The sequence below is a fragment of the Aricia agestis genome, chromosome 1 (genome assembly GCF_905147365.1).
Source record: "Aricia agestis chromosome 1, ilAriAges1.1, whole genome shotgun sequence".
NCBI lineage: Eukaryota > Metazoa > Arthropoda > Insecta > Lepidoptera > Lycaenidae > Aricia > Aricia agestis.
The window spans coordinates 16470910-16495173 of record NC_056406.1 but is presented as its reverse complement, the minus strand read 5'-3'; the positions used below and the strand labels follow the sequence as shown (position 1 = coordinate 16495173).

The following is a 24264-nucleotide window of genomic DNA, read 5'->3' as shown; positions in this document are numbered from 1 at the left end:
TATTGTGTTGAAAAAGTGTGCTCCAAAGTTGGTTCCGGTCTTGACGCGTCTTTTTCGGCTGTCCTATTCCACTGGCATCATTCCGGCTTCCTGGAAGACAGCCTTGGTGCACCCGATCCCCAAAAAAGGTGACCGCTCAAATCCTTCCATTTTTTTTCCTTTACAGACCAATCGCTATAACGTCTCTCTTCTCGAAGATAATGGAATCCATTATCAATAGCCAGCTTCTTCGATACTTGGACGGCCAGGGATTGCTAAGCGACAAACAATACGGGTTCGGTAAGGGTCGCTCGGCTGGTGATCTTTTGGCATACCTGACTCATCGTTGGGCTCAGGCAATTGAGTCGAAGGGAGAGGCATTGGCTGTTAGTTCGGACATTGCGAAGGCCTTTGATCGGGTTTGGCATAAAGCGCTGCTATCAAAGCTTCCATCATACGGGCTGCCCGAAAAATTATGTACACTTACATAATTTCTCGGGCAGCAGTCACTAGTTTCTTAGCAGACAGAAGCATAAAGGTCGTAGTTGACGGCGAATGCTCGGAAACTCAGTCTGTTAATGCTGGTGTCCCTCAGGGCTGTGTGCTATTGCCTACTCTATTCATACTGCATATCAATGACATGTTACAAACCAACGGCATTCATTGCTATGCGGATGATAGTACAGGTGATGCTGTATATATACCGGCTCCCCTAATATTTCTCGGCAAAATGTCACTGAGAGTCGAAACGAACTTGTGTCTAAGGTGGAGAATTCATTGGAGAAGGTCACTGAATGGGGTAGACGTAACTTAGTCCAATTCAACCCCACCAAGACACAAGTCTGCGCGTTCACCACTAAAAAGTCACCAATGGTCGTTTATCCTCGTTTCGAGGGCACATCTTTAACCATCTCCCCTAGCATTGAGATACTTGGCGTCAACATATCGAGCGAAGTCCAGTTCCGATATCATCTTGAGGGTAAGGCCAAATTAGCCTCGAAGAAGCTTGGTGTTCATAACAGAGCAAAACAGTACTTCAGTCCGGACCAACGCCAACAACTCTACAAGGCGCAGGTTCGGCCTCATATGGAATATTGTTCTCATCTCTGGGCAGGGGCGCCAAAATACCAACTGCTCCCTCTGGATCGTATCCAACGAAGGGCTGCTCGAATTGTTGACTGCCATAGTGTTTCAAACAGCTTGGACCCAGTGGAATTACGCCGAGATGTAGCTTCACTCTGCATCCTCTATCGGTTGTATCACGGGGAGTGCTCTGAGGAATTGTTCGGAATCATACCACCTGCAACTTTTCGCGTGGGACGCGAAAAACATACCATCCTCATCACCTTGATGAGTGGCAGTCTTCCACAGTGCGTTTTTCGCGTAACTTTCTGCCGCGCACTGTAAAACTCTGGAATGAACTGTCACCAGCAGTATTTCCGGACCGATACGACCTGCAAACCTTCAAGAAAAGAGCGTATTCCATCTTAAAAGGCCGGCAAGGCACCTGCAGCTCTTCTGATGTTGCGAGTGTCCATGGGCGACGGTAGTTGCTTACCATCAGGTGACCCGTTTGCTCGTTTGCCCCCTTATTTAATAAAAAAAAAAAAGTTGTGCACCTTCCTGGCGCTCACAGCGAGACTGACGATGCGTCGATGCGCTGTCGGCTGTCGCGCGACTGTCGTCGTGTGTGCGCGTGCACAGCGCTACGGGCTACTAGACGCAGCGACTAGTAGCGAGCGCACGCGACTCCCCTGACTTGTCGTCGCGACTCGCGACTCCGCTACTCTGATCCCAAGTGTGCGGAGCTTCGAACAAATAATATGAAAATTGTCGGCCATAGCCTGTCGTCGCGTCTAGTCGCCGAGCTGTCGCTGACACGTGTCGTCTAGTGTGCGCCTAAACTAACGCGCGGTCGCATTTGCAACTCCATACAAAACACACAGCTAGCGACTGCATCGCGACTGTATCGATGCAAATATGCGACAGTATCGCGACTGCATCGCTACAAAAAGGGTGCACGGCCACAGAATATATATTAGTAGTGCACGGCCTATAATGGTATTTGGTAGCGACATTCCGTACTTTACACTTTCCTATATAAGAATGCAGTACTCTGTGCTTTACACGTTGACCTAATGCGCAGAATAGTTACTCTGATGCGCAGTACAAATATATACTAGTAATCTGTGTGCGCAGTCTCAGGACGTCCGCTGCGTTAAGTGTGCGCCCGTCGCGGCCACCCGCGAGGCGTGCAGCTTTTTTCATGTCATCCCATAGAGCAGTGCTGCGTTGAGGGGGTCAGCCGTCGCACGATTACTATGGCGAGACGTAGTATCCCTAAGTAGTCTGTGATGGCGAGCGCACGCCCGCGACGGGCACACGCTCAATGCAGCGAACGCCCTCAATGCGTACAGAGCGGGCTGAGAAATTTATTCATTGGCAGGGTGGTCCTACGTTGTCTATGTTACCTATATAGCTGACAGGCCATGATTCATGAGTGCCATTGCCTTGAAACAACCGACGAAATGACTAACATTGCCTTGAAATAACCAACCAAATAATGTAGGTCACCCATCTGCCTATGAATCAATTTATTATATAGAACTTTCCAGCATTTTTTCCTCAGACATATTGTACTAACGCACATTACACCATTTGATTGTGACTTGCGAGTGGTGTACCGTGTAATCCTACTAATATTATAAAGGCGAAAGTTTGTTTGGATGTATGGATGTATGGATGTATGGATGTGTGGATGTATGGATGTTTGTTACTCTTTCACGCAAAAACTACTGAACGGATTTAAATTAAACTTTACAATAATATAGCTTATACATCAGAATAACACATAGGCTACAATTTTAACCGACTTTCAAAATGGGGGAGGTGTTATGTTCGTTTTCTTATGCTCAACGATTACTCCGCCGTTTGTTAACCGATTTTCAAAATTTTTCTTTCATCCCAATTTGGTATTATATGCACAAAAGTAGTGATCTGATGAAGGATGCATAAGTAATCGAGGGAACTCCTCAAAATTTATATGGAAACATGTGGTGACTTCGGTTTCGTGAAAAGTAGGTATTCTAAGCATATGCTACTAACAATTAATATTTTGCACCGAGGTATATCTGGTATACCGTGGTTCGGAAGGTGCTGAGAGAACTCCTGATTCTTTATAGATACAAGTTTGGGAGTTTCAGCGTTGTTTTAAGAACGGAAAGCATATGCTACTATGCAAATTACATTCATCATCATCATCATCATCACTACCATATTATTATACCATACATCGTCCCATGGTTATGACTTATGAGCCTATAATGACCCTGTAGTCTTTTAGATCGAGACTAGAGTTTGTCAAGCGATAATGATTGAAAAAATCTATACTTAATATTATAAACCTGAAGAGTATGTTTGCTTGAACGCACTTATCTCAGGAACTACTGGTCCGATTTAGAAACTTATTTCAGTGTTAGATAGCTAATTTATCGAGTAAGACTATAGGCTATATATTATTATCACGTTAAGACTAATGCGACCGAAGAAACTCAGAAAAATGTGGGGAAAACGTGGGAAATATTAGAAATTACGAACTACTGGAGCAATTTTTATGGCAATATTTGGCACAGATATAGAGTAGACCAAGTGAAGGGAGTTTTCCCATAAAAATAGCTCTTATGTCCCTAACATAAGAGCTATTTTTATGGGAAAATTTACGATTTCCGTAAAATTCCTAATTTACGCGGGCGAAGCCGCGCGGGACATCTAGTTAATAAATAAAAGTAATATTATAATACGGAGTAATGATGTAATAATTAAAAGCCGGTTTCGATACCTGTCTAGAATACGGTTATACGGAATAAAAGATTCTACGAATAAACATATAGAATACGTTTATTTATAATTGAAATGGAGCATGTATATTCTTCCAGCATATTAGCTGTCCTTTAGTTTCGAATAAGTACGCGTATTGTAACTAATCTAGACGCTCATCAAGCCTAAGACGCGCTGTGTCTAACTGACGCACTCAGAGTGGAACAATAATTTAAATTACTTAATAATTGTAATTATTTAAAAATTTTGACATTAGCCCCACCAAAGCCCCACACATTATCTGTCAAACTCTTCATTAAACTGAAGGTTAATCGTAATTAAATGTCTCTGAGGTACGCCTTTACTTTTATGCTTGCACAGCCTTGCGTCGTCGATGTTCTGTAATTGTTTTTATAATGCAAACGTCGTTTTTCATATTATCTTCCACTATAAGCATTCGAGCGTATGAATCCATTACTCCAAAAGAGGTTTTAAATTTTTAAAGCAATGATGTACCTACTTAAACTCAGTACTATCAGATTCAGTTGATGACCATTTGTGAATAATTATAAAATATGTAAAGAAAGGTCTTTGAAATGGAATGAACTCGATTTTATTAATGTACCATATAATATATTGATTAACAATGTGTATTGGACTTTAAATTGCATGGTTACAGTAAAATAGGAACCTTAATTACCAAATCCATTAAAGTATTTTCAAGAAAATTTATTCCAAAAATAAAAACAATTCAAAATGAATTTGTATAAATGATGTTAAAACAATTCTCAAAATAAATGGTAAAGGAATACAGGATTTTATAGGGACCTGCATTAAAAAAAATAATGAACTTAGAGGAAATTGAATTTTATTATTTCCACACGTGTCCACTGTGTCTAGTAAGTGTCAACAGCTCTGTGGGTAGGTCTTCTGTAAAGAAAATTTTTCACAATGAAACTACAATTTTTTTCAAGAAATTAAGGTTCCGATCGGGAGTGGAGCGCTTATAATCACATCAATAACAATACAAATAGAATATTTAATTATATTTATTTACCGTATTACAAAACAGTTACCATAGTATGTACAAATGGAAAAGAAAAGGTTACAAATACATTATTTCCTTCTAGAGCTCTTGTGATTGAAATAGCCTCTCCAGAACCCGATGAGACCTCTCTGCAAGTAGCAGAGAGGTCTACGCGGAATGGGGGCCATCCGGCCTTGCCGGGACTATGACTATGTTAATTAAACTTATAGTGATACGTCTACTATAGTATAAAGTACTCATTAAACTAAAACAAATATTGATCCAAATTAAAGTTCCAATAGAAATTCAGCACAGCGATTCTTAGGAGTCAGCTCCTAATACTCACACCATATAAATATCGCAATAGAATGCAGGACACGAAATGTAAATTGGAATGGGCTAACTTCTCAGATGAGGTTAGCCACATCACTGGGCATTTCAGTAATAGTTGTATGGTAGAAGTCTTCAATATCCTTCAATGCTCTCTTATCAGCTTCAGTCACAAAGTTGATAGCAATTCCTTTACGTCCAAATCGACCACCTCTTCCAATTCTGAAAGAAACCATAACCAACATATTATATTCTGGTTAAATGTATTTTTCATAGAATATTATTTATTTGTAATGTAAATTCAAAAACAATGTAAAGTTTAAACTTAAAATAAAAAGATAAGAAAAGGTTTAAAATAAGGAAAATTAACTAGTTTTCTATCTCAAACTGCTGTTTTTTAAAAGCTTCTCATGAGACCTACCTGTGAATATAATTTTCCCGGTTGGTGGGAAGATCATAGTTGATGACACAAGACACTTGTTGCACATCAATACCACGAGCAAGCAGGTCAGTGGTGATCAGAACTCGGGATGATCCTGTGCGGAACTGCCTCATGATAACTTCACGCTCACGTTGATCCATATCACCGTGCATGGCAGACACAGTGAAATCACGGTTGTGCATTGATTCGGTGAGCCAATCGACCTGTAACAATATTCTTGCTTTAAGACCAGGCTGCCAGAAATATCAAAGCATGCTAGCCCCGCCTACACACCATTCATTCATTCCAGAATCGTGCCCCCAGGCTGCTTTGCACTTCAGCTAATAGTGAACGATATCTCGTAATAACGGTTCCCGCATTATAGCACGAAAGTAAAGGTTGCAAGTCCCAAAAATGTTTTTGATGATTACTTAAAAATTAAATACAATACTAATATTTCCTTTGGTCATTATTTTATAAAGTGTGTGATAATAGTAGTGCAAAGTTATTTAATGATAGTAACTCAATAAGTGTAACAGATATTTGTTGAAAAGCCCAGAAAGATTCATAACTTCCAAAAATATAACTATCGAGTCAAAATAAGTGAATCGTGTTTTTTGATAGGGAAATATCAGATAAATATACAATGAATTAATAATAAGTCAATTGTCTTCCAGGATACTTATTAGACAACACAGCAAAATTTTCTTCGTCTAAGATATTTGAGAAATACATAATACAACTCCATTTTTTTATTATTATTATATTAAAAAATCAATTTACCTTGCGACGGGTGTTACAGAAGATGACAGCCTGGGCAATGGAGAGTGTATCGTACAAGTCACACAGGGTATCCAACTTCCAGTCTTCTTGTTCAATGGAGATGAAAAATTGCTTAATACCTTCCAAGGTTAACTGAAAACAAACAATTAACTCATTGGAGCATTTTGCTATATTTTACAACTTTGTAGCTATAAATTAAAAAACAACAGAAACTGAATAATGTTATACTTTTAAATTTTAAAATCGCATTGTATTTAAAAAAATATAGATGGACATTTATTTATCACTCATATGCTTAATACTCACGGTTTTGCTCGATCGAGCAATAATGTCGAGCAAAACCCACGGCTCGGGATTTCGTCCACACATTCAGCATTGCTCGATAGTTTTATTCTAAATCGACATATTTAATCCATCAAGCCAGCTTCATGCGAGCCTTCAAGCTGTCAGTTTTGTCCACACCGTAATTATTACTTGATTTAGAGTAAAACTATAGAGCAAAACCGCATGTGAGTACTTAGCATTACTGCCGCACTCAGAGTGGAACATTAATTAGTTAAATTTGATTAATACAAAATTTTGACATAAGCCTCATACATTATCTGTCAAACTCTTCAGTAAATTGAAGGTTAATCATAATTAAATGTCTCTGAGTGCAGCGGTTAGTCACTGTAAGGTCAGGTTATCAATTTATAAAAATTACCTCTTCCTTTTGAACCAGAATGCGAACAGGGTCTCTCATGAAGCACCTTGATACTTCTAACACATCATCAGGCATTGTAGCAGACAGCAAAATAACTTGCACATCAGCTGACAGCATTTTGAATACATCATGGATTTGGTCTTTGAATCTAGAAATATTAAAGTTATGATTATTTGAATACATCATGGATTTGGTCTTTGAATCTAGAAATATTAAAGTTATGATTAATTGTTTGACTCAAATTATTGTTATCATTTCCTTTGGCCATTCCCAATATCAATCTATCTCTGGTTTGACATACAACCGATTGCAGCTAACATTGAATTGACATAAAATATATGTCTCTAACGTCTAATGTGAGCTATTCCTATCTCTAGTAGGCAAAAACCAGAGATAGATCAAATATTGGGAATGGCCGCATGATACAAATTATCTATCCCTCTAAGGGTGCTTAACTATTGATTTTCCGTATATTTACGGAAAATCCATTACCAATTGCCAAGTACTAGAGAAGGACAGCCACAGCATAATAATTAAAACTTATTAAAAGCAAAAATTTATTCAACTTACCCCCTAGACAACATTTCATCAGCTTCGTCTAGTACAAACAATTTAATGGTGTTGGCACGGAGTGCACGCCTCGTGATCATATCATATACACGTCCTGGTGTACCCACCACAACATGTACACCATTCTCCAATTGACGCATATCCTCACGTACATTGGTTCCACCAATACATGCATGGCATTTAGCATTCAAGTGGTCACCGAGGGCGATCACGACCTGTAAAATAAATAAAAAAAGTTAAATTATTAGATTGTAATAAAGTAGCAACAAAATTGTTACAAAAATATAAAATTACTTGCCTTTTGAATTTGTTGAGCCAGCTCTCTAGTTGGTGCTAAAATAAGAGCTTGGCATTCGCGAACAGTAGTGTCTATTTGCTGAAGAATTGAGATTGAGAAGGTAGCAGTTTTTCCAGTACCAGACTGGGCTTGTGCTATTACATCGCGACCTAAAATGCATGGCATAATAGCGCGCTGTTGAATGGCAGATGGCTTTTCGAAACCATAAGCATAAATTCCTCTCAACAATTCTTCTTTCAATTTCATGTCATCGAAGCTTTCCGTGACTTCATGCCAATTTGTATCAAGAGTACCGCCAGGCTCCATTCCCTGGGGTCCGTCATAGACTGGCTCTTTGGTTGGCCCATTCTTAGAATCTTCCGGCCAATCTTCTGATCTGCAACGAGTAAAATAACAAGTTATTGTATGTAAAATTAATTTGATACGCCTAATGTGAATATGCAAAAAAATCGTTAACGGACTGTCAAACTATTATTCGTATGTACGCCTATCAACAAATACTCCAATATACAACCTTGGCAGCTTTTTAGAGTGTAGGATATATTTCTTTTGGGATATATTAATTTCGCGACAATAAAAACACGTGCACAGAGCCGGATTAGTAATACTCTGCTTACCAGCGCCATGTTGGCAATCGGTACCCCTAGCATTTTATTATTTTAATTGCTGAATGTATGACTTGTATTACATTTTCACAATAATTTCATCACTGTTTATCACTAATTCAATTGATATTTCAAATGAAATAAGCCAATAAAAGAGAAAAATAAAACATACCTTCTTTCTGGAGAATACGACATGTTCCAATCGCGGTAGCTGAACGGAAAAGAACTAGCAAGGTCAAGTTAAGTTTAGTAATGGCTTTTTACACTATGGTAAAAAGAATCTGAAATGTAAATTTGCTGCACACAATTTATGGAATATCAGAATAATTTACTTGAATTATTGAACGCTGATAATTTTTAAAAGTTATATTCTTCTAGGAAATTTAGGTAAAAATGAAATTTTAGGATCTAAACGACGGAAGTAGACATTGACAATTTGTACTTTTTTAAAGTTAAAATTATCAATGAATCGATGAGACAGACTTATTGATGTTTCATGTGAAAGAAAGAGTTACTATAAATCCATAATATTGCACGTATCTATAGTCTATAGTATTTTACGTTGATAATAATAAGTATTTGATTTTATCAAAAAAAGCTTTTAGATTTACAATAAATTATTGAGGAAGCATAAGAATTATTAAGTATTTAACTATTTACATATTTAGTAGTTACTAGTTAGTATTAAAACTTTAAGCCACAGATTAGGAGTAATACATAGACTTTAAGCTGACCGTGCACGGTCATGCGAACATTATATTTTCACTGTAAAAATAACAGTCTCCCGCCAGGGCTTCATAACGTTATCGAATACCCGAAAAATATCGTTACGTACCGGTATTTTCATAATGGTAACCAGATAACGGTATATTTTTGTCAATATCTAGTAACGTAACCCAAAAAATATATCGTTATAAAAATATCGGTAAATATAACGATATTTTCTGATATCAGGTATGCGGTATGCGTCGTGCACCAAATCTCACTCGCAGCCCAACTTCCGACTTCTGAGCACCAGTTTTTTTGCGAGATTTGTGCTTACCTACTTTTAGGAGTTTAATGCATAGAGAAATAATAAAAATAATAGTTATTGTTTTGGAGTAAAAAAGGGCCGAAAAAGCAAAACACTGTATAATATAGATGACTTAACAAGTCAAGATGGTGCTGCAATTTGTTTAGTCAATGAATGCAGAAAATTATGCAAAGTACCTATGTCCGTATTTATTAACTTGTTTTAATTGTGTTGAATGCGGGGGATGGGCAAAATATGGATAATCATTTGTATGTCTTAGTATTTATTACTAGAATTCTAAGTTTAATACATATATATTTTGTAGACTGTAGTTAAAAATATCAACGGGGCGGGGCGGATCGGTCAATTTCACCGCGAACGATAGCACAAAGGGAATCCTACAATATGTATTACCAACGCACACCAAGGGCAAAAAGGGCAAGGGCAGCTCTGGTGGCGCGGCATGCCCGCGGCTGCCCGCCGTGGATCACACAAACTAGTTTACATGCAGTAATGCAGACGGCGCGGCGATGCAAGGCGGCAGCTAGCTCTATCTGGGGACACGGCCGTGCCCCAGCCAAGCTTTTTAGCAAAGGCAATGCCGTACCATACTTTTCTCTAAGCGGTTCGCGGCTATTTCACACCCCCTTTATCTTCGATGTTAACAAAGCTAGGGATTTAGAATTCCGGTCACAAAGAGCAAGTATTAAAACTAGCTTAACCAAGCATTGCCAAGCCACTTTAATAATTATTATAAAATAAAGAAATCTATTTATACGTTTACTGAATGTTGATTTAAATTACAAAATAAGTTGAAGGCTTGCCTTGAATGTCATCTGAAAACCCGCCCCGCCCCATCGTCTGCAAAATAACAGAGTCCGCCCGGCAGCCAGCGCACGGTGCACGTGCTGGCAATACAATAATTTACTTTACAAACCAGCGTTGCCAGACGTCCCGATTTTAGAGGGACGTCCCGATTTTTTGATCAAAATTAAATGTCCAGGGACAGGGACAGGCTCAGTCCCGCTTTTCGGGGAAAGCCCGAACGTACGTGCAGCGTGCTGAGAAAGAAAGGTGCGTAATGAAGATAAGAGTGTGGGAGGTAGAGGGGTGGATTTTCTTTGGCTACTTTAGCTATCTATTGTCACGTAAACGTTATTTTAACGCAAATAAAAATATAAAAAACCTTAAAGAAACTTTTGATTTTATACCTTTTTTTATTTGTCCCGCTTTTTACTGAATAATCACGCTTTTTCACTCATAAAGTTTCAAAGTCTAAATTTTCATACGTAACGTTATGAAAAAATACGGGTATTTAAAGCCCTGTCGCAAATCCCAATAGCGATATTATCGACCGATAATATCGCACCTGTCTCCGGGAGGCAGGGCTTCAAATACCGGTATTTTTTCATAACGTTACTGCTTCAAGGGCATAGATAACGGTATGAAAATTTACACGATACTAGAAGTAACGGTAAAAATTGGAATTAATACCGGTAAACGTTATAACGGTAAATAGGATTTATAACGGTAAATATATGTTCTTTGATAACGTTACCTTTTGTAAAATAAGTACTTAATTTAATCAGTCAGTTCAGTGCATACTGAACTGACTGATGAGTATGCACAAAATTAACCTTTAACGTCACGGGCGCGCTACGCTACGCGCTGTTTTTGACGGTATTTTTTTAAATTGGCAAGTTACGACGTTTATTGTTGTAATTTTTCTGTTCTGCACTGTCTAGTGGCGCGACTAGTAGTGAAAAACGCGAGAGTGTACAGTAATGCGCTCGCTTTCCTCGCGAGACCCTTTGTCTTGGGCGCAAAATACCGACACCGGACCGAGAGGGTCCGAGACAGGCGAGACGAGGCGAGCGCACCCATTTACACTCTCGCACTCGGACCGCCTCGCTGTGTCTCAGCGAGAGTGTACAGCCGACATTACATGATACATCTAGATATAATATAGTCTGTCAAGAAAGTGAAGATATTAAAAAGTGGCAACATCGTAGTGTCATCCCTTTCAAATCAATCCAAGAAAAAGGGGATGACACTACGATGTTGCCACTTTTTAATTTCTTCACTTTCTTGACGGACTATATGTGCACTGCTATAATGACAGTGACTAGTGACTACGAAAGTAAAATCTACAACCGTGTAATTTGCGTCTAATTATCAAAAATAATACAGGCGTCACGTCAGGCCCGCTGAAGTAATTTTTTATCTGAATGTTGGTAGCATACAACACTAAACTTCCTGTCTTCATCAATTTAGTCTATGAGAACGCTGCCATTTTGAAACGGCAGTGCTTTTTGTTCGTGTGGAGCGTTTGCTCGTTGCGAGGCTGTAGATTGTGGATTAGTCAAGTTAAGTTTATTTTATTAGAACTCAATCACAATGAGCTGGCAAGATTATGTCGATAAACAGTTAATCGCATCCCGATGTGTAACAAAGGCAGCAATTGCCGGTCACGACGGAAATGTATGGGCCAAATCAGAAGGCTTTGATGTAAGTTGAGAAAATAAATTATACGTGATAAGTGTTAATTTTTCTATTTAAAATTAATGTGTAAGTGTGTTAAAAGTGCACGTAATGTGAGAACACTACGTAGATTGGATCTGAGTGGGTGACGAATTCGGCAAGTTGACAAGATGGCGACATGTGGTAGCAACTAATTCGAATAAGAAAAAATGAACCTACCTATATTTCTTTCGTTCATCTAGACATATAAAATGTGTTTCAAAATTCAAGGAATTGGATTTAAAGTAGTTAAAATAGCGACATGATACAATCTCCATAAAAAAATTGCAAATTGAAGTCGCCGGCCGGCTTTACTCAAAGTTTGCAATTGTTTGATAGGGGAGCATACGGCTGTAAAAATGTATTAAATTTAAAAGCTAGGGAGTATTTCGGAATTCCAAAAGAAGAGACTGGTATCTGCACACTGATATAGAAACTTTGAAGTTTGCACGAACTACGCAAAAATTTAGTATGTATGTACCTACCTGCTAACCGGATTTAATTTTTTTCTCATTAATAACTTGGTTACTTACTCCAAGGATACTGCGTTTCGATGATAAGGATTTACAACAGTTACAATGTAAAGGTGTGCAGGCAGCTCAATAGGCGCTTCTTGCATATTTCCATTGAAATCATCAAGAGTAAAATAAAATAAAATATCTTTTTATTCAAAATGGGTATCATGATACACTTTTTGAAAGTCGAACGAAGAAACTACGTTGCCTACCACCGGTTCAGTAGTGTCAGCCAAAATGTAATATCGTTTTAATTTTTTATATTCTGACAATTTCCTGTGATGGAATTTACTTAGATGCTATAATGTACATATTTGTTATTATAGCTGCGGTTTGTAAAGCCCTTTATTAATACTACCTTGTGAGTAAAGTAAAAAGTCCTCTACTCATTTCTGTTACACCTTTTGAACTGATTAGCTTAGTATTATAGGAACTGTTGACTTTTGAATAACTACAACTTAACCTGCATCTATTATAAAAGCTCTAAGATAAAAATAAATTGAGACTTATGCCTGGTTTACACATATTATGTAGATAAATAGTCAACTAAATGTTAACTTATGACTTTATACTTAACTAAATTTGAACTTGCTACTGCTACTAAATTTTGTGTTTACATGCAATTAATTTTAATTTTAAGTTATTATTGCATGTAAACACAAAATTTAGTAGCAAGTAGCAAGTTAAAATTTTGGTAAGTAAAAACTAGATAATAGTTACTACTTATCAACTAAATGTAAACTGACCATAAGGGTCTGTTTCACCAATTCCTGATAAGTGCAGGACCGGCTATCCATAACTTATCTGACAGATAATCCATACTCTATCTGTCAAGTTAAGTTGTTTAAATATTACAATCAATACTAATAACATTTAGAGTTAGTGTGCTAGGTCTATCAGTAATGTGTGCTATACCCAAACCAAGTTAACCTTTAACTATGGATGTGCAGTCTCACAGACCGCTCATACCCTGCAAGAATCTCATATATCCTACTTCCCCTTAAGCTTCACTCTTGCGGCGCTTAGTAGCTTCAGTTTTGGTCGAAAAATGTATTTTGAAGCAAAAAAATTCGACGCTGACTGCAAGTTAGCAAAGTTATTTCGGTTTGAACTTTGAGCGTGGTCTGTGAGACCCCATATCTATACTTCCCATACAAATAATTATTATGTTTGTATTTTCGGGAGTGCGCAATCATCAGAAGCGTATTAGAGGGTATTTCAGCCAATCAGTTCCCATTGATCTTGAAAATAAGACAGTTACTCCTTAGTGTCGTATTCAAAATATCCAGGTTACATGGATACCTGTCATCATAGTGGAATTATTGGCAGTGAGAGTGTGGACGGTTATGCTAAAGTAATTACCAACTCTATTGTCATGACATTATTCCAGTAGCAAAATTTCAGCTTTCTAGCAAGTAGAATTCAGAATAGGCCGGCTCAAGCATCACCAAAGGTAAACACTATTTTGATATTCAGGGTAGTGTACCTGTTAGACCCTGGTTTTTTTAAATACTTAGAATGTAGCAAACCAATATTATGCTCGAGAATCTGTCGTCTTAGACTTGGGCATTGCTGTTCACCAGTTTTTCTTGCTAAAATTCAGGTTAGGGATAATATTCTCTTTGTGAGTGTGGTTTAGATGACCTTAGACCACATCTTAGATCAGATAAGACCTTAGATCACATCTTCTTTTGCTGTCCTAGTAACCAATCATCCCTATATGACTGTCTTCCCAATTACATTCCTTGTCCTATCAATTTTAAATCAGTTTTAAGTTATGTAAATACCCCTTTTATTGAGATTTTGTGTACATACATACGTGTTAACAATATTAGATTGTGATGTCTCTACTAACACTTGTTTTTGTTTTAGGTGAATCAACTTGTAAATATGTATTAATATAATTATGTAACCATACCCTTGTTGCTTCACCAGACCTACATTAATTCATGAAGACCCGGCCGCGATAACAATAGAAAAGCTATTGTGTCTCATTATTCCACGATTGATGGGTTAAATAGAGCAAAATCTATCTGATACACTCTGACATTGGCAATCCATGAAACTGCCTAAAGAAGAGAAGTACATTTGAGCTATAATAATTATTATGTTTGTAGTGACCTTTACCATGTGAAATTACTACCAATAATTTTGTCCATGTTCACCCTATGACAAAATTTTTATGTTATATGTTTAAATTCCAATTTTTATATTTAATATGGCTTATATAAAAAGGCAAAAAGTTTTAAAATTTATGTTTCTTATATAAAAAATAAAAATGTCATTGACCTGTGACGAAAAACAGGTGAATGATAGTCTTAAAAGTGACTTCTTTGCTTAAAATGCTTTATTTTACAATATAATTTAGAATTTTGAATATTTAACCCATACATTCCCTAAATCAATTGTGTGTTAAGACATTTAAGCAAAAATAATACACATAAAATACAGATGAAAATACGAGCGGTCTGTCAGACCCCATGTCCATAAGTATGTTACAACTTTTGGATGTCCATAGTTAAAAGGTTAACTGAAATATTATGGCTAAAGTGTACTTTGCATTGTCCACTGTAAGTGCTTCTTTCTAGTAACAGCTGTTACTGATTGTTTAACAATATATTTTATAGTACATTCCATCTTCGTCTAAGTGTGATGTGGCTATAATTTATTATTTTACAAACAAATTAATTTTGATACTTTAGTCCCAATTTCACCAACGTCTGTTAGTGTTAACAGCTTGTTAAAATGTAATGTCTTCTCTTTCATTCATATGTAAACCGAAAGAGATAACGTGATACTAATTCCAGCATTAACTTTAACAGTCGTTGGTGAAATCGGGCCTTACACTTGTAAAGTATCAAAATTAATTTGTCTGTAAAATAATAAATTATAGCCACTCTCTCTAATCTAATGTTTTGAACATTGATAAGCAATGATTGATAACTTGGTGGAAGTGTGAAACAAACTTGTCACTCACAAATTATGTACTTTCCTGGTGCTTGCTAGGAGTTGAGAGTGATGAGATCACATTTATTTATGTTTATTTTATTTTTAGTAATTTGTAGCTATTGTGCAATCATAAATTCATGCTGTTTATCAGCAAAATAAAAGAAGTTTTGTTATAATTTCTAAATTAACTTTTTTGAAATGCCTTAAAAATGTTGCTGGGCAATTCCACTCTACATTTGATACGACTTGCGTTTTATTTTGTCATATATTATTATGGTTACTATCATGTTGTTAATATAAATTTTAAGATGACTTTGTAGCAGATTAAACAAGTTATGTAGAAAAAATGGTATACACTGTTGTTTTCAAATAGCATTTATTTAGTCAAACATAAATGTGACTGACACTACATGCAAAGGAAGTAGTTTTTTTTCTTTTTTTATGAAATAAGGGGGCAAACGAGCAAACGGGTCACCTGATGGAAATCAACTTCCGTCGCTCATGGATACTCGCAGCATCAGAAGAGCTGCAGGTGCGTTGCCGGCCTTTTAAAAGGGAATAGGGTAATAGGGGAGGGTAGGGAAGGGAAGGGAAGGGAATACAGTAGGGGATTGGGCCTCCGGTAAACTCACTCACTCGGCGAAACACAGCGCAAGCGCTGTTTCACGACGGTTTTCTGTGAGAACGTGATATTTCTCCGGTCAAGCCGGCCCATTCGTGCCGAAGCATGGCTCTCCCACGTATAAACATTTCCGAGAGTGTTTGTGAACACCAATAATCTTCCTCTCTGTGTGCTAAATAACTCTACTTTGTATTTTTATCGAAAGTTCATGAAACAAACTATAAAAAAAATGGCTACCTATAACCTGTAAGTTATTTAAAAAAATATTTATTAGCAAAAGAAATTGTGACTGACACTACAGCCCAAAACGTGGCCGACACTACACTCACTTTGTGCAGTTAAAAATCGGTAGTTTTACATGAAACCTTAAAATTTATGTATCTCAGCATGTACAATATGAACTCTAAAATTATATAAAAGCAAATCAGTAATAAGTTAATTCAATAAAATGCTTTTTTTGAACTTAAACATCACAAAAACGAAATCACTAATAATTTTTCAAAAAATAATTCAACACGAAATCTTCTCAAAAACTATTTGCATAATAACCCAACTCCCAAGAGCAAGCGATAGGCAGACTTTCGTATTTTTTTTAAGCTAAAAATTTTCTAACTTAAATAGAGGTATGATAAGAACGACCAGACACTATGGAGTTTCGGTCGCTATTACTTTAGAAGGTTTCCAGTTCTGCAGGTCTACCTTACCTTAATAAAACATAAAGCTCAATAATTTTATCTTATTTTCTTGCGATATCTGTAAGAATCTCATATTCTACTGCCAGATTTTTGTGACAATTGCTTCCCATTTCCAGACATCGCAAAATTTTGGATTTTATTTAAACGCCGTCAGTCGTCACGTAGGAAAGTTTCTGATTTTATTGATGTAAAAGTAATTTCACTGTAGTTAAAAGACAAAAATAATGTTTTTTATGTGACCAACACTATAACTCGACACTGTGATCTTACAAGCCTATTATAATCTTTATAAAAATGAATTTTCTCGAATCTCAAAAGCTATATCGGTATTTAATTGTTTGAACAATCAGTGTGTAACAAAATATGACAAGAATTTAAAATACATAATGTGAAAACTAAGTCAGAACTTCATCACACCTAACCACACTCAGCCGAGCTAACGACATCATCTCATAAATGGCAGCTTTGCTAAAAAAGTAATGCTTAGAAATAACATAGTGCCATAATGTTGTGACTATAATTAAGTATTTTTCAAATATAAATCAGGTATTTATTTTCTTAGTTTATGGTAGACTTTTACATGGAACTGCCCTGCTGTTGTTTATATAATATTATAACTTTATAACTTTAAACTTACTTATAACTCTAAATATTTTAGAGGATGGATGTATGAATTTGGTGTTTTTAGGGTTCCATACCCGAAGGGTAAAAACGGAACCCTATTACTGAGACTTCAATGTCTGTTCTTCTGTCTGTCTGTCTCCAGGCTGTATCTCAAAAACCACTATTGTTAGACTTCTGAAATTTTCACAGATTGTGTATTTCTCTTGTTGTGGAAATAAAAATTTGATGCCAATGTTTTATAGCATAAAGCAAAAATACTAATCTACTTAATTTTTCTTTATACTAATCTGTTGAAAATCTTTGTTGTCAGATTTCAAAAGAAGAGGTAGCAAAAATAGTGGCCGGCTTTGAAAATGAATCACTCCTCACAAGTGGAGGTGTGACGATAGCAGGATCACGGTACATCTACCTCAGTGGTACGGACCGCATCATACGTGCGAAACTTGGCAAAGTTGGTGTGCACTGCATGAAGACGCAACAAGGTATGTCTTTGGATTAACTTATCGCTCTTCTTCTATCAAAATCATTCTTAATATTTTGTTCTTAAACCTGTCCTGATTTGTGAAACTGATTTGAAAAAATCTTTATCCAGAAACCAAATGATTGTTAATTATTATTAATCAGCATTGAGATATAATAATTTAATAATGGGATTCTATAAAATATGTCGTAATTAGTGTTACCATAGCTGCAATGTTTGCTGCCTCTGCTCGAGGATTTTGATGTACCATCGAGGAAGTTGATTCCTATGCAATTGACAGACCAACATTATTTAGTCGAATATGTCAATTCAATGTTAATTGCATAGACTTAATATATACTGTCGTATAGACCACCTGTCAACCCGAAAATGCGTGACCATTTTCGATCTGTCAATGTGTGCGTGTGCTAGTGATGTATATTTTACTATCGATAGTATAGTATTTTGCTATCGATAGTTTAGTCCGTTCGAGTTATTTTACCTGAGTTTCTATAAGAAATAAATAATATGCAACTTTGACAGATTTGTATTTCAAATTAGGTATCATAAATTTTAATTGGCAAAAAAAGGTGACTATTGAAAAGTAGATACACATTTTCTTTTGGAATGATTTTTCAATCGTCGGATATGTTATGACATGAGGTTCTTATAGGGGTAAATAATATACACATATCACATAATTATAAAGTTACTTATGTATTACTCAGGTAAAATATATCTGGTAAATCAGCCCTTACATTGAAAGTAAACAACACACATAGTATATTATATTTTATTCTTAAATTAAATACATATCATAAAATATCATATTATTTTATATTACAATTATTTTTAACCGACTTCCAAACAGGAGGAGTCTAGACATTCGGCTGAGGATATATTTTTTATGTATGTTCAATGATTACTCCGCCGTTTGTGAACCGATTTTCAAATATTTTCTTTTGTTGTACATTGTATTGTTCCGAGTAATTATTTTTAACCGACTTCCAAACAGGAGGAGTCTAGACATTCGGCTGAGGATATATTTTTTATGTATGTTCAATGATTACTCCGCCGTTTGTGAACCGATTTTCAAATATTTTCTTTTGTTGTACATTGTATTGTTCCGAGTAGGTAGGTGGTCTGGTGATGGAAACCATGAGAAATCGAGATGACTCCATGATATTCAAATGGGAACATATTATGGTCCCAGAAAACGTTCAAAATCTTTCGATTAATAAATTTAAAAAAGTAGTCAAAGAACGTTTTGTGCCAAAGCCAAAATGATTTCATAAATGATGGCACATCTTGGGAGTAGAATGCTGAATGACTGCTTGCAAGACTACTTCTACATGACTTACAATTATTAATATGTATCTATTTATGTTTACATTGTATAATTTTTAGTTACAGCATTGTAAATTTTATTTTAAAAGATTATTTTTTTCTCACTTGTTTTGGTAAAAAGTGGGCCCCGTGCGAGTTTCTTACGCCGGTTCTTCTCGTCGGCTTAGTTTCCGAACCGGTGGTAGGCACCATGTATTCTGAAAATATATTTTATTTTAGATTTGTTCAGAAATAAAGCAAATTTGATTTTGATTTTTTAAAACACCAACTGTAAGTATAGAAAACCTTAAGGACAGCTAAAAAGAGTAAAATTATTATTTTTAAATAAAAAATTAAAACCGACTTCCAAGGTAATGACAATTGTAATATTGTACTTAAATGAACTAAAAAGTATTAAATAATTCTTATACTGTACTCAGTATTAATTCTGTTCTCAATCTTCATTATTTTGCAATCGGTACCAGGTTACCTAATCGCCAGTTCTCTGACGGAATATGTATAACTGCAACTTATATACTTAGGACTGGTACCGACTTCAAAATACTTTTTAGTTCATTTAAGTATAATCTTAAATAAACTAAAAAGCAATAATTGCTTATAATTGCTTATTTTTAATAATTGCTTCAGTAACAAGTGCAACAGTATGTCAAACTTACTGGTACAAATAAAGTTGGGATAGCTCCTTTAACTAAAATAGTATTTATTCTAGTTAATGGAATCAGGCGTTACTTTGCGGAAATCCATAGTTTAAATTTAGTTTGTTATTATTTTTAGCAATATTCCGCGAAAACAACTTCCACCTTTGAGTAAATATGTGAGTGTACGCATAGGCATGCGTACAGCACCTCCCTCCTCCCACACTGCCTATGCGTACACTCGCATGCAAGAACTTGCATTGCTTGTGTGGTGGTGGTGTTTGCAATGCTTTAAAAATTTTCAGTGAAATGTTTGCTACATATTATTGAATTTTTCTTGGGATTCCAAACAACACGCCCAATTAATTTCAGCCATTTTCCTCTTATTAGAGGATCTTGAGGGAATCTGTAAAACAAAATATGATTATGATATATAAATATAAATATTTCTCTAGTTTTAGAGTCACTCTGTATTATAGTAGTTATATTATATTAGCTATATTATACTATACTATATTATATTAGTTAAAATAAGATAATATGTCCTTTTTGTCCGGCCGCACATTATCCGAATTTCTGATCACAAAAATTCGGACGCCCCGCCCCGCTCATACAAATTCTTTTAGTATGATGGGTCTACAACAAAATGTATGAACAGAGTGCGTACCGCCGGGCGTCCGAATTTTTCTGATCAGAAATTTCGGATAATGTGCGGCCGGGCTTAAGGTGATAAATATAAAGGTAAATGATTTTTATTTTAGTTTAATGTTATTGTAAAATATCGATAAGCATATCGATAAATTTGATTCAAGCACTAGCGTGTATGTAAAAAATTTTGTTGAAAAATTTTTCTTCAAATTTGTGTAATATAAGAACAATAGTAAGTACCTTTAGTTACACAAAATATGAAAGTAAAAGGGAGGATTCACAATATTTTATTTGAAATAGAGAACTAAAGACAGAATATAGTAAAAATAAACACATCGTAGCAATTAGGACATGAAGATTAATTACCTGTGAAATGTATATTTTTCAGGATTATTCTTATGATTTACACTGCAAACACTTACAGCACAAGTCACTACTTTTAAATATAATAATAATTATTAAAAATAACAAACAAATTGAACAATATATTGGAAATACCGAAAGGGCATAAAAACGACTGACGACTTTTGACGACCTGTCAAATAAAAGTGGTTACAATTTTCATTAGACTGCCTCTCTCTTTTCATCTTGTTATAATTCCATAAAGGATTTTCTTCTCTCTCGCACTCTTTGTTGGTCTTTAGCATTATAGGGTTATAGGTTTATGGTTAATTGTGATCTGTCAGCTGGGTTTGACGTAACGCAACCAAACTACTTAGGTCCCCGATTTGCATAGGAATCAATTTCTCTGATAGTACAATCTAACCAAACCATGTGATTTTCACAATACACCAGCCGAATAAAAATTCTGTTTAATTCACACAAATACACCTTTCTTACCTTCCCATCCACAAAATCGTCTAGCCTTATCCATAGTGTTACCATTCTGTGATGAAGAGTCTCACGATTATAATAATTTTGTTTTGTTTTAGCGGTTGTTATCTCGCTGTACGAAGAACCCATCCAACCCCAGCAGGCGGCATCAGTAGTGGAGAAGCTAGGAGACTATTTAGTGAACTGTGGTTATTAAAGGTAAGTTCTGTCTATAGTTTTTTTTTCAAAATTATAGTATGTAGGTACTTTTGATTGTCGTCTTTAGTTTAGTTACATAATACCTTTATTGAACTAAAATAATACAATTTAAATTACTAGTTTCGAAGTTACATTACTAGTTTCAAGGCGATTAAATTATAAAACCATGCAAGTTTTTATCTAATAGACATCATTACACTTAGGCACAGTATTACAATATTTACCCTAATACTGTGACTTAGGTATTTTAAACAGCATTATGAAAAAGATATGTTTTGTCCACAGATCGAAACGCGCCGTGATCATAAGAATAAGATATTTTTTCCACAGGGAAATAAGTAACTGCATTTTGTATATTCTATAAAAGTGATAAGGACCGATAATTTGTTTTTGATATTTGATGAATTATCACGTCATCGTTTTGATGCGGTAACCATTCACAGATGTGATTACTTTGCTGACTTTGGAATATTTTTATATGCTCACCTACATCGGGAAGTAATTGTTTCTGTAAAATGGTTGGAATTTTGTATTTTAATAAAAAATTGCTTTTATCGACTTTCGCAACGGAGCACATATTCCGCTATGCTCGGTGGTCTTCGAAGCGTGATGTATAGAGATTTTTTTAAGATTTCTTTTCAAGCACTGACACCCCAAAACGAATTGAACATTTCGCGTAACCTAAATTAACTGTGGAAACATACAAATCATGAATTCATACCGCGCGTACAGCTGCTTGATAAGAAATATAGTTGTAACCACGTAATGAAATTACTGTAACGATATAAAACATAATTATATATGTAATTACAAGTAAGCATTTTGTGTAAGGGCTTGTTACAAACGAGAGACACTGTAACCCAAGGAAAACATTTCAATGTTAAATCAAATCTCTAGTCCCACTGGTACCATCACCATCGTGCGAGCAACCCTGTCGAGCGCGCGCGGGCGCGATGGCGGGCGCGGTGGCGGGCGCGATGGCGGGCGCGGCTCGCTCGCCGCACGGTGACGTACTGCGCTCGCACACAATTCGCTATGCTTCCGTATTTTTATGCCGCATTTTCTCGTGTAGTAAATATTAAACGATGCATTATGTTTTTTAATCTATGTATTAGCTGCAGAAAGTAAAGCGCTCAATTATAATCCTGTATCCTCAAACAAGGCTTGCAGTAATCGAAGGGTGCATATTGTTTATATTTGATATTACTACTATAGCTTTGTACATTGTTTCTGATAAGCGATGGGAACTGTGTCTATCTAATAATAAATGATTTGTATTATATGACATGTTTTTGTTCCCTACCCGGTCCTTTAATAGTTAGAATGAAACGCGAGAGTGCTAATGAACATAATTTTATTTCCTTTGACAAAATCTACAATAATAAGAATTAAGTACACTCAAATACAAGGATTGGTATAAAATGTTAAAACTGGTAGCCTATAAAGTGATTTTGGTTCTTGAATAATATTACCACACAAATATAATTGTACATTTCTAACGCTACGTAAAAATATGGATAGAAACATTTGTTTGTCGATATAAATTTTAAAAAGAAAAAGCAAAATTTATAGAAAATTTGTTAAACGCATGAAAAGTCACTACGAGGTTATCTACATTTCTACATACCTATATCCTTATAATAATAAAAACAATTACATAAAGGCATTCACCGTTAGTATAAAATAAATATTATATAAACCAATAAGTAGCATCTGTACAAAAGTAAAGGAAACGAGACTAACAATAATCAAAAGCGTTTTTCCTCTGACCTCTGCTAGGAATTACAGGAAACATTTAACATACTGAAAGCCACAATCACGCACGTTACACATTTCTATCTCATGCCCAACATAATAAAATGTCCCGGAGTCGAGTCGAGTAAAGTCATCGATTCCGTACGGTAGGTATAGTAATATTATCTATAAAAATTACATTGGCCTATAACAATACTTTTGATTTACTCAACCCTAATACAATACTTAATTAGGGCAGAGATTTCAAAGTCAAGTCGTGGGACATCGAGTGGTTTGGTCATGGGTGCTCCAGCGAGTAGTGGCGAGACTTCTTCCAGAGGCTTCTAAAGAAACCTTTGCGTTGTTTTTGACCTGGATGCTCCTCGCCTGTTGACAAACAATCATTTAATTACTACATATTCAATATTCATTAATCGTGATATAATTGAAGTTTACATAAAAGTAAATGTGGGACAATCGTATAAATTGATATAGATCGAGAAACTTTAGTAGAGCGTCCAGGAATAGATGCTTGCAAGTTATTCCAGCGCGCGTCCCAAATACCACACCTTGCCTAAAATAGCCCTGACGCTGGACATTTGACTCTCGGTGGAGTGAAATAATACGTTTGAACTTAAATAAAAAAGGGTAAACAAATTTATAATAAGCAGTAATGTTGGAACCACGCAGTCGCGGGGTCCGAGTTACGTGAGCTAGTGAAATCTTCACCTAAATGGGTCGTTTACTTTACAAATTATATCTAGACTAGCTATTTGACCGAGCTTTGCTCGGTATTCGATAAAACACGAATAAAATGACATTTTCTAATAATAATTCCTAGCTAGATCGATTTATCGCCCCCGAAACCCCCTATGTACAAAATTTCATGAAAATCGTTGGAGCCGATTCCGAGATTCCAATTATATATAAATATATGTA

The 24264-nt window shown here is 35.9% G+C and overlaps 3 protein-coding genes across 6 annotated transcripts in view; 1 reads left to right on the top strand and 2 right to left on the bottom strand.

Moving 5' to 3' along the window:
* Window positions 1-4646: 4646 nt before the first annotated feature.
* On the bottom strand, window positions 4647-8878 carry LOC121727726 (eukaryotic initiation factor 4A). 2 transcript variants are annotated; one of them, XR_006035716.1, is made up of 8 exons: window positions 8705-8878; window positions 7928-8303; window positions 7630-7844; window positions 7060-7207; window positions 6357-6488; window positions 5574-5797; window positions 5169-5374; window positions 4647-4725 (listed from the first exon to the last, which is right to left on the bottom strand). XR_006035716.1 is itself a non-coding variant. In XM_042115713.1 (7 exons), the coding sequence occupies exons 1-7, from the start codon at window positions 8725-8727 to the stop codon at window positions 5230-5232; spliced, it is 1263 nt and encodes a 420-aa protein (XP_041971647.1). In that variant the 5' UTR covers window positions 8728-8878; the 3' UTR covers window positions 4647-5229. The 2 variants fall into 2 exon arrangements, 1 of the variants encoding a protein (XP_041971647.1); XM_042115713.1 differs by having other exon boundaries at window positions 4647-5374.
* Window positions 8879-11826: 2948 nt separating this feature from the next.
* Window positions 11827-22873, top strand: LOC121727749 (profilin). The gene is made up of 4 exons (XM_042115735.1): window positions 11827-12052; window positions 17780-17951; window positions 21492-21591; window positions 21877-22873. The coding sequence occupies exons 1-3, from the start codon at window positions 11942-11944 to the stop codon at window positions 21587-21589; spliced, it is 381 nt and encodes a 126-aa protein (XP_041971669.1). The 5' UTR covers window positions 11827-11941; the 3' UTR covers window positions 21590-21591; window positions 21877-22873.
* Window positions 22874-22947: 74 nt separating this feature from the next.
* Window positions 22948-24264, bottom strand: part of LOC121727706 — a 185469-nt gene continuing 184152 nt past the window's right edge. For all 3 annotated transcript variants that reach the window (XM_042115682.1, XM_042115698.1, XM_042115690.1), the window contains one exon: window positions 22948-23712. In XM_042115682.1, the coding sequence (XP_041971616.1) occupies window positions 23624-23712 (89 nt within the window). In that variant the 3' untranslated portion in view covers window positions 22948-23623. The remainder of the gene's footprint in view (window positions 23713-24264) is intronic.

Excerpts from the sequence above, each read along its gene's own strand:
- LOC121727726 (XM_042115713.1), bottom strand. The coding sequence starts at position 8,727 with ATGTCGTATTCTCCAGAAAGAAG. Across the intron at positions 6,489-7,059 it reads TTCTGGTTCAAAAGGAAGAG|TTAACCTTGGAAGGTATTAA; the intron begins GTAATTTTTATA and ends GTTTGTTTTCAG. Across the intron at positions 5,798-6,356 it reads TCTGTAACACCCGTCGCAAG|GTCGATTGGCTCACCGAATC; the intron begins GTAAATTGATTT and ends ATATTGTTACAG.
- LOC121727749 (XM_042115735.1), top strand. The coding sequence starts at position 11,942 with ATGAGCTGGCAAGATTATGTCGATAAACAGTTAATCGCATCCCGATGT. Across the intron at positions 12,053-17,779 it reads CCAAATCAGAAGGCTTTGAT|ATTTCAAAAGAAGAGGTAGC; the intron begins GTAAGTTGAGAA and ends CTTTGTTGTCAG. Across the intron at positions 17,952-21,491 it reads CTGCATGAAGACGCAACAAG|CGGTTGTTATCTCGCTGTAC; the intron begins GTATGTCTTTGG and ends GTTTTGTTTTAG.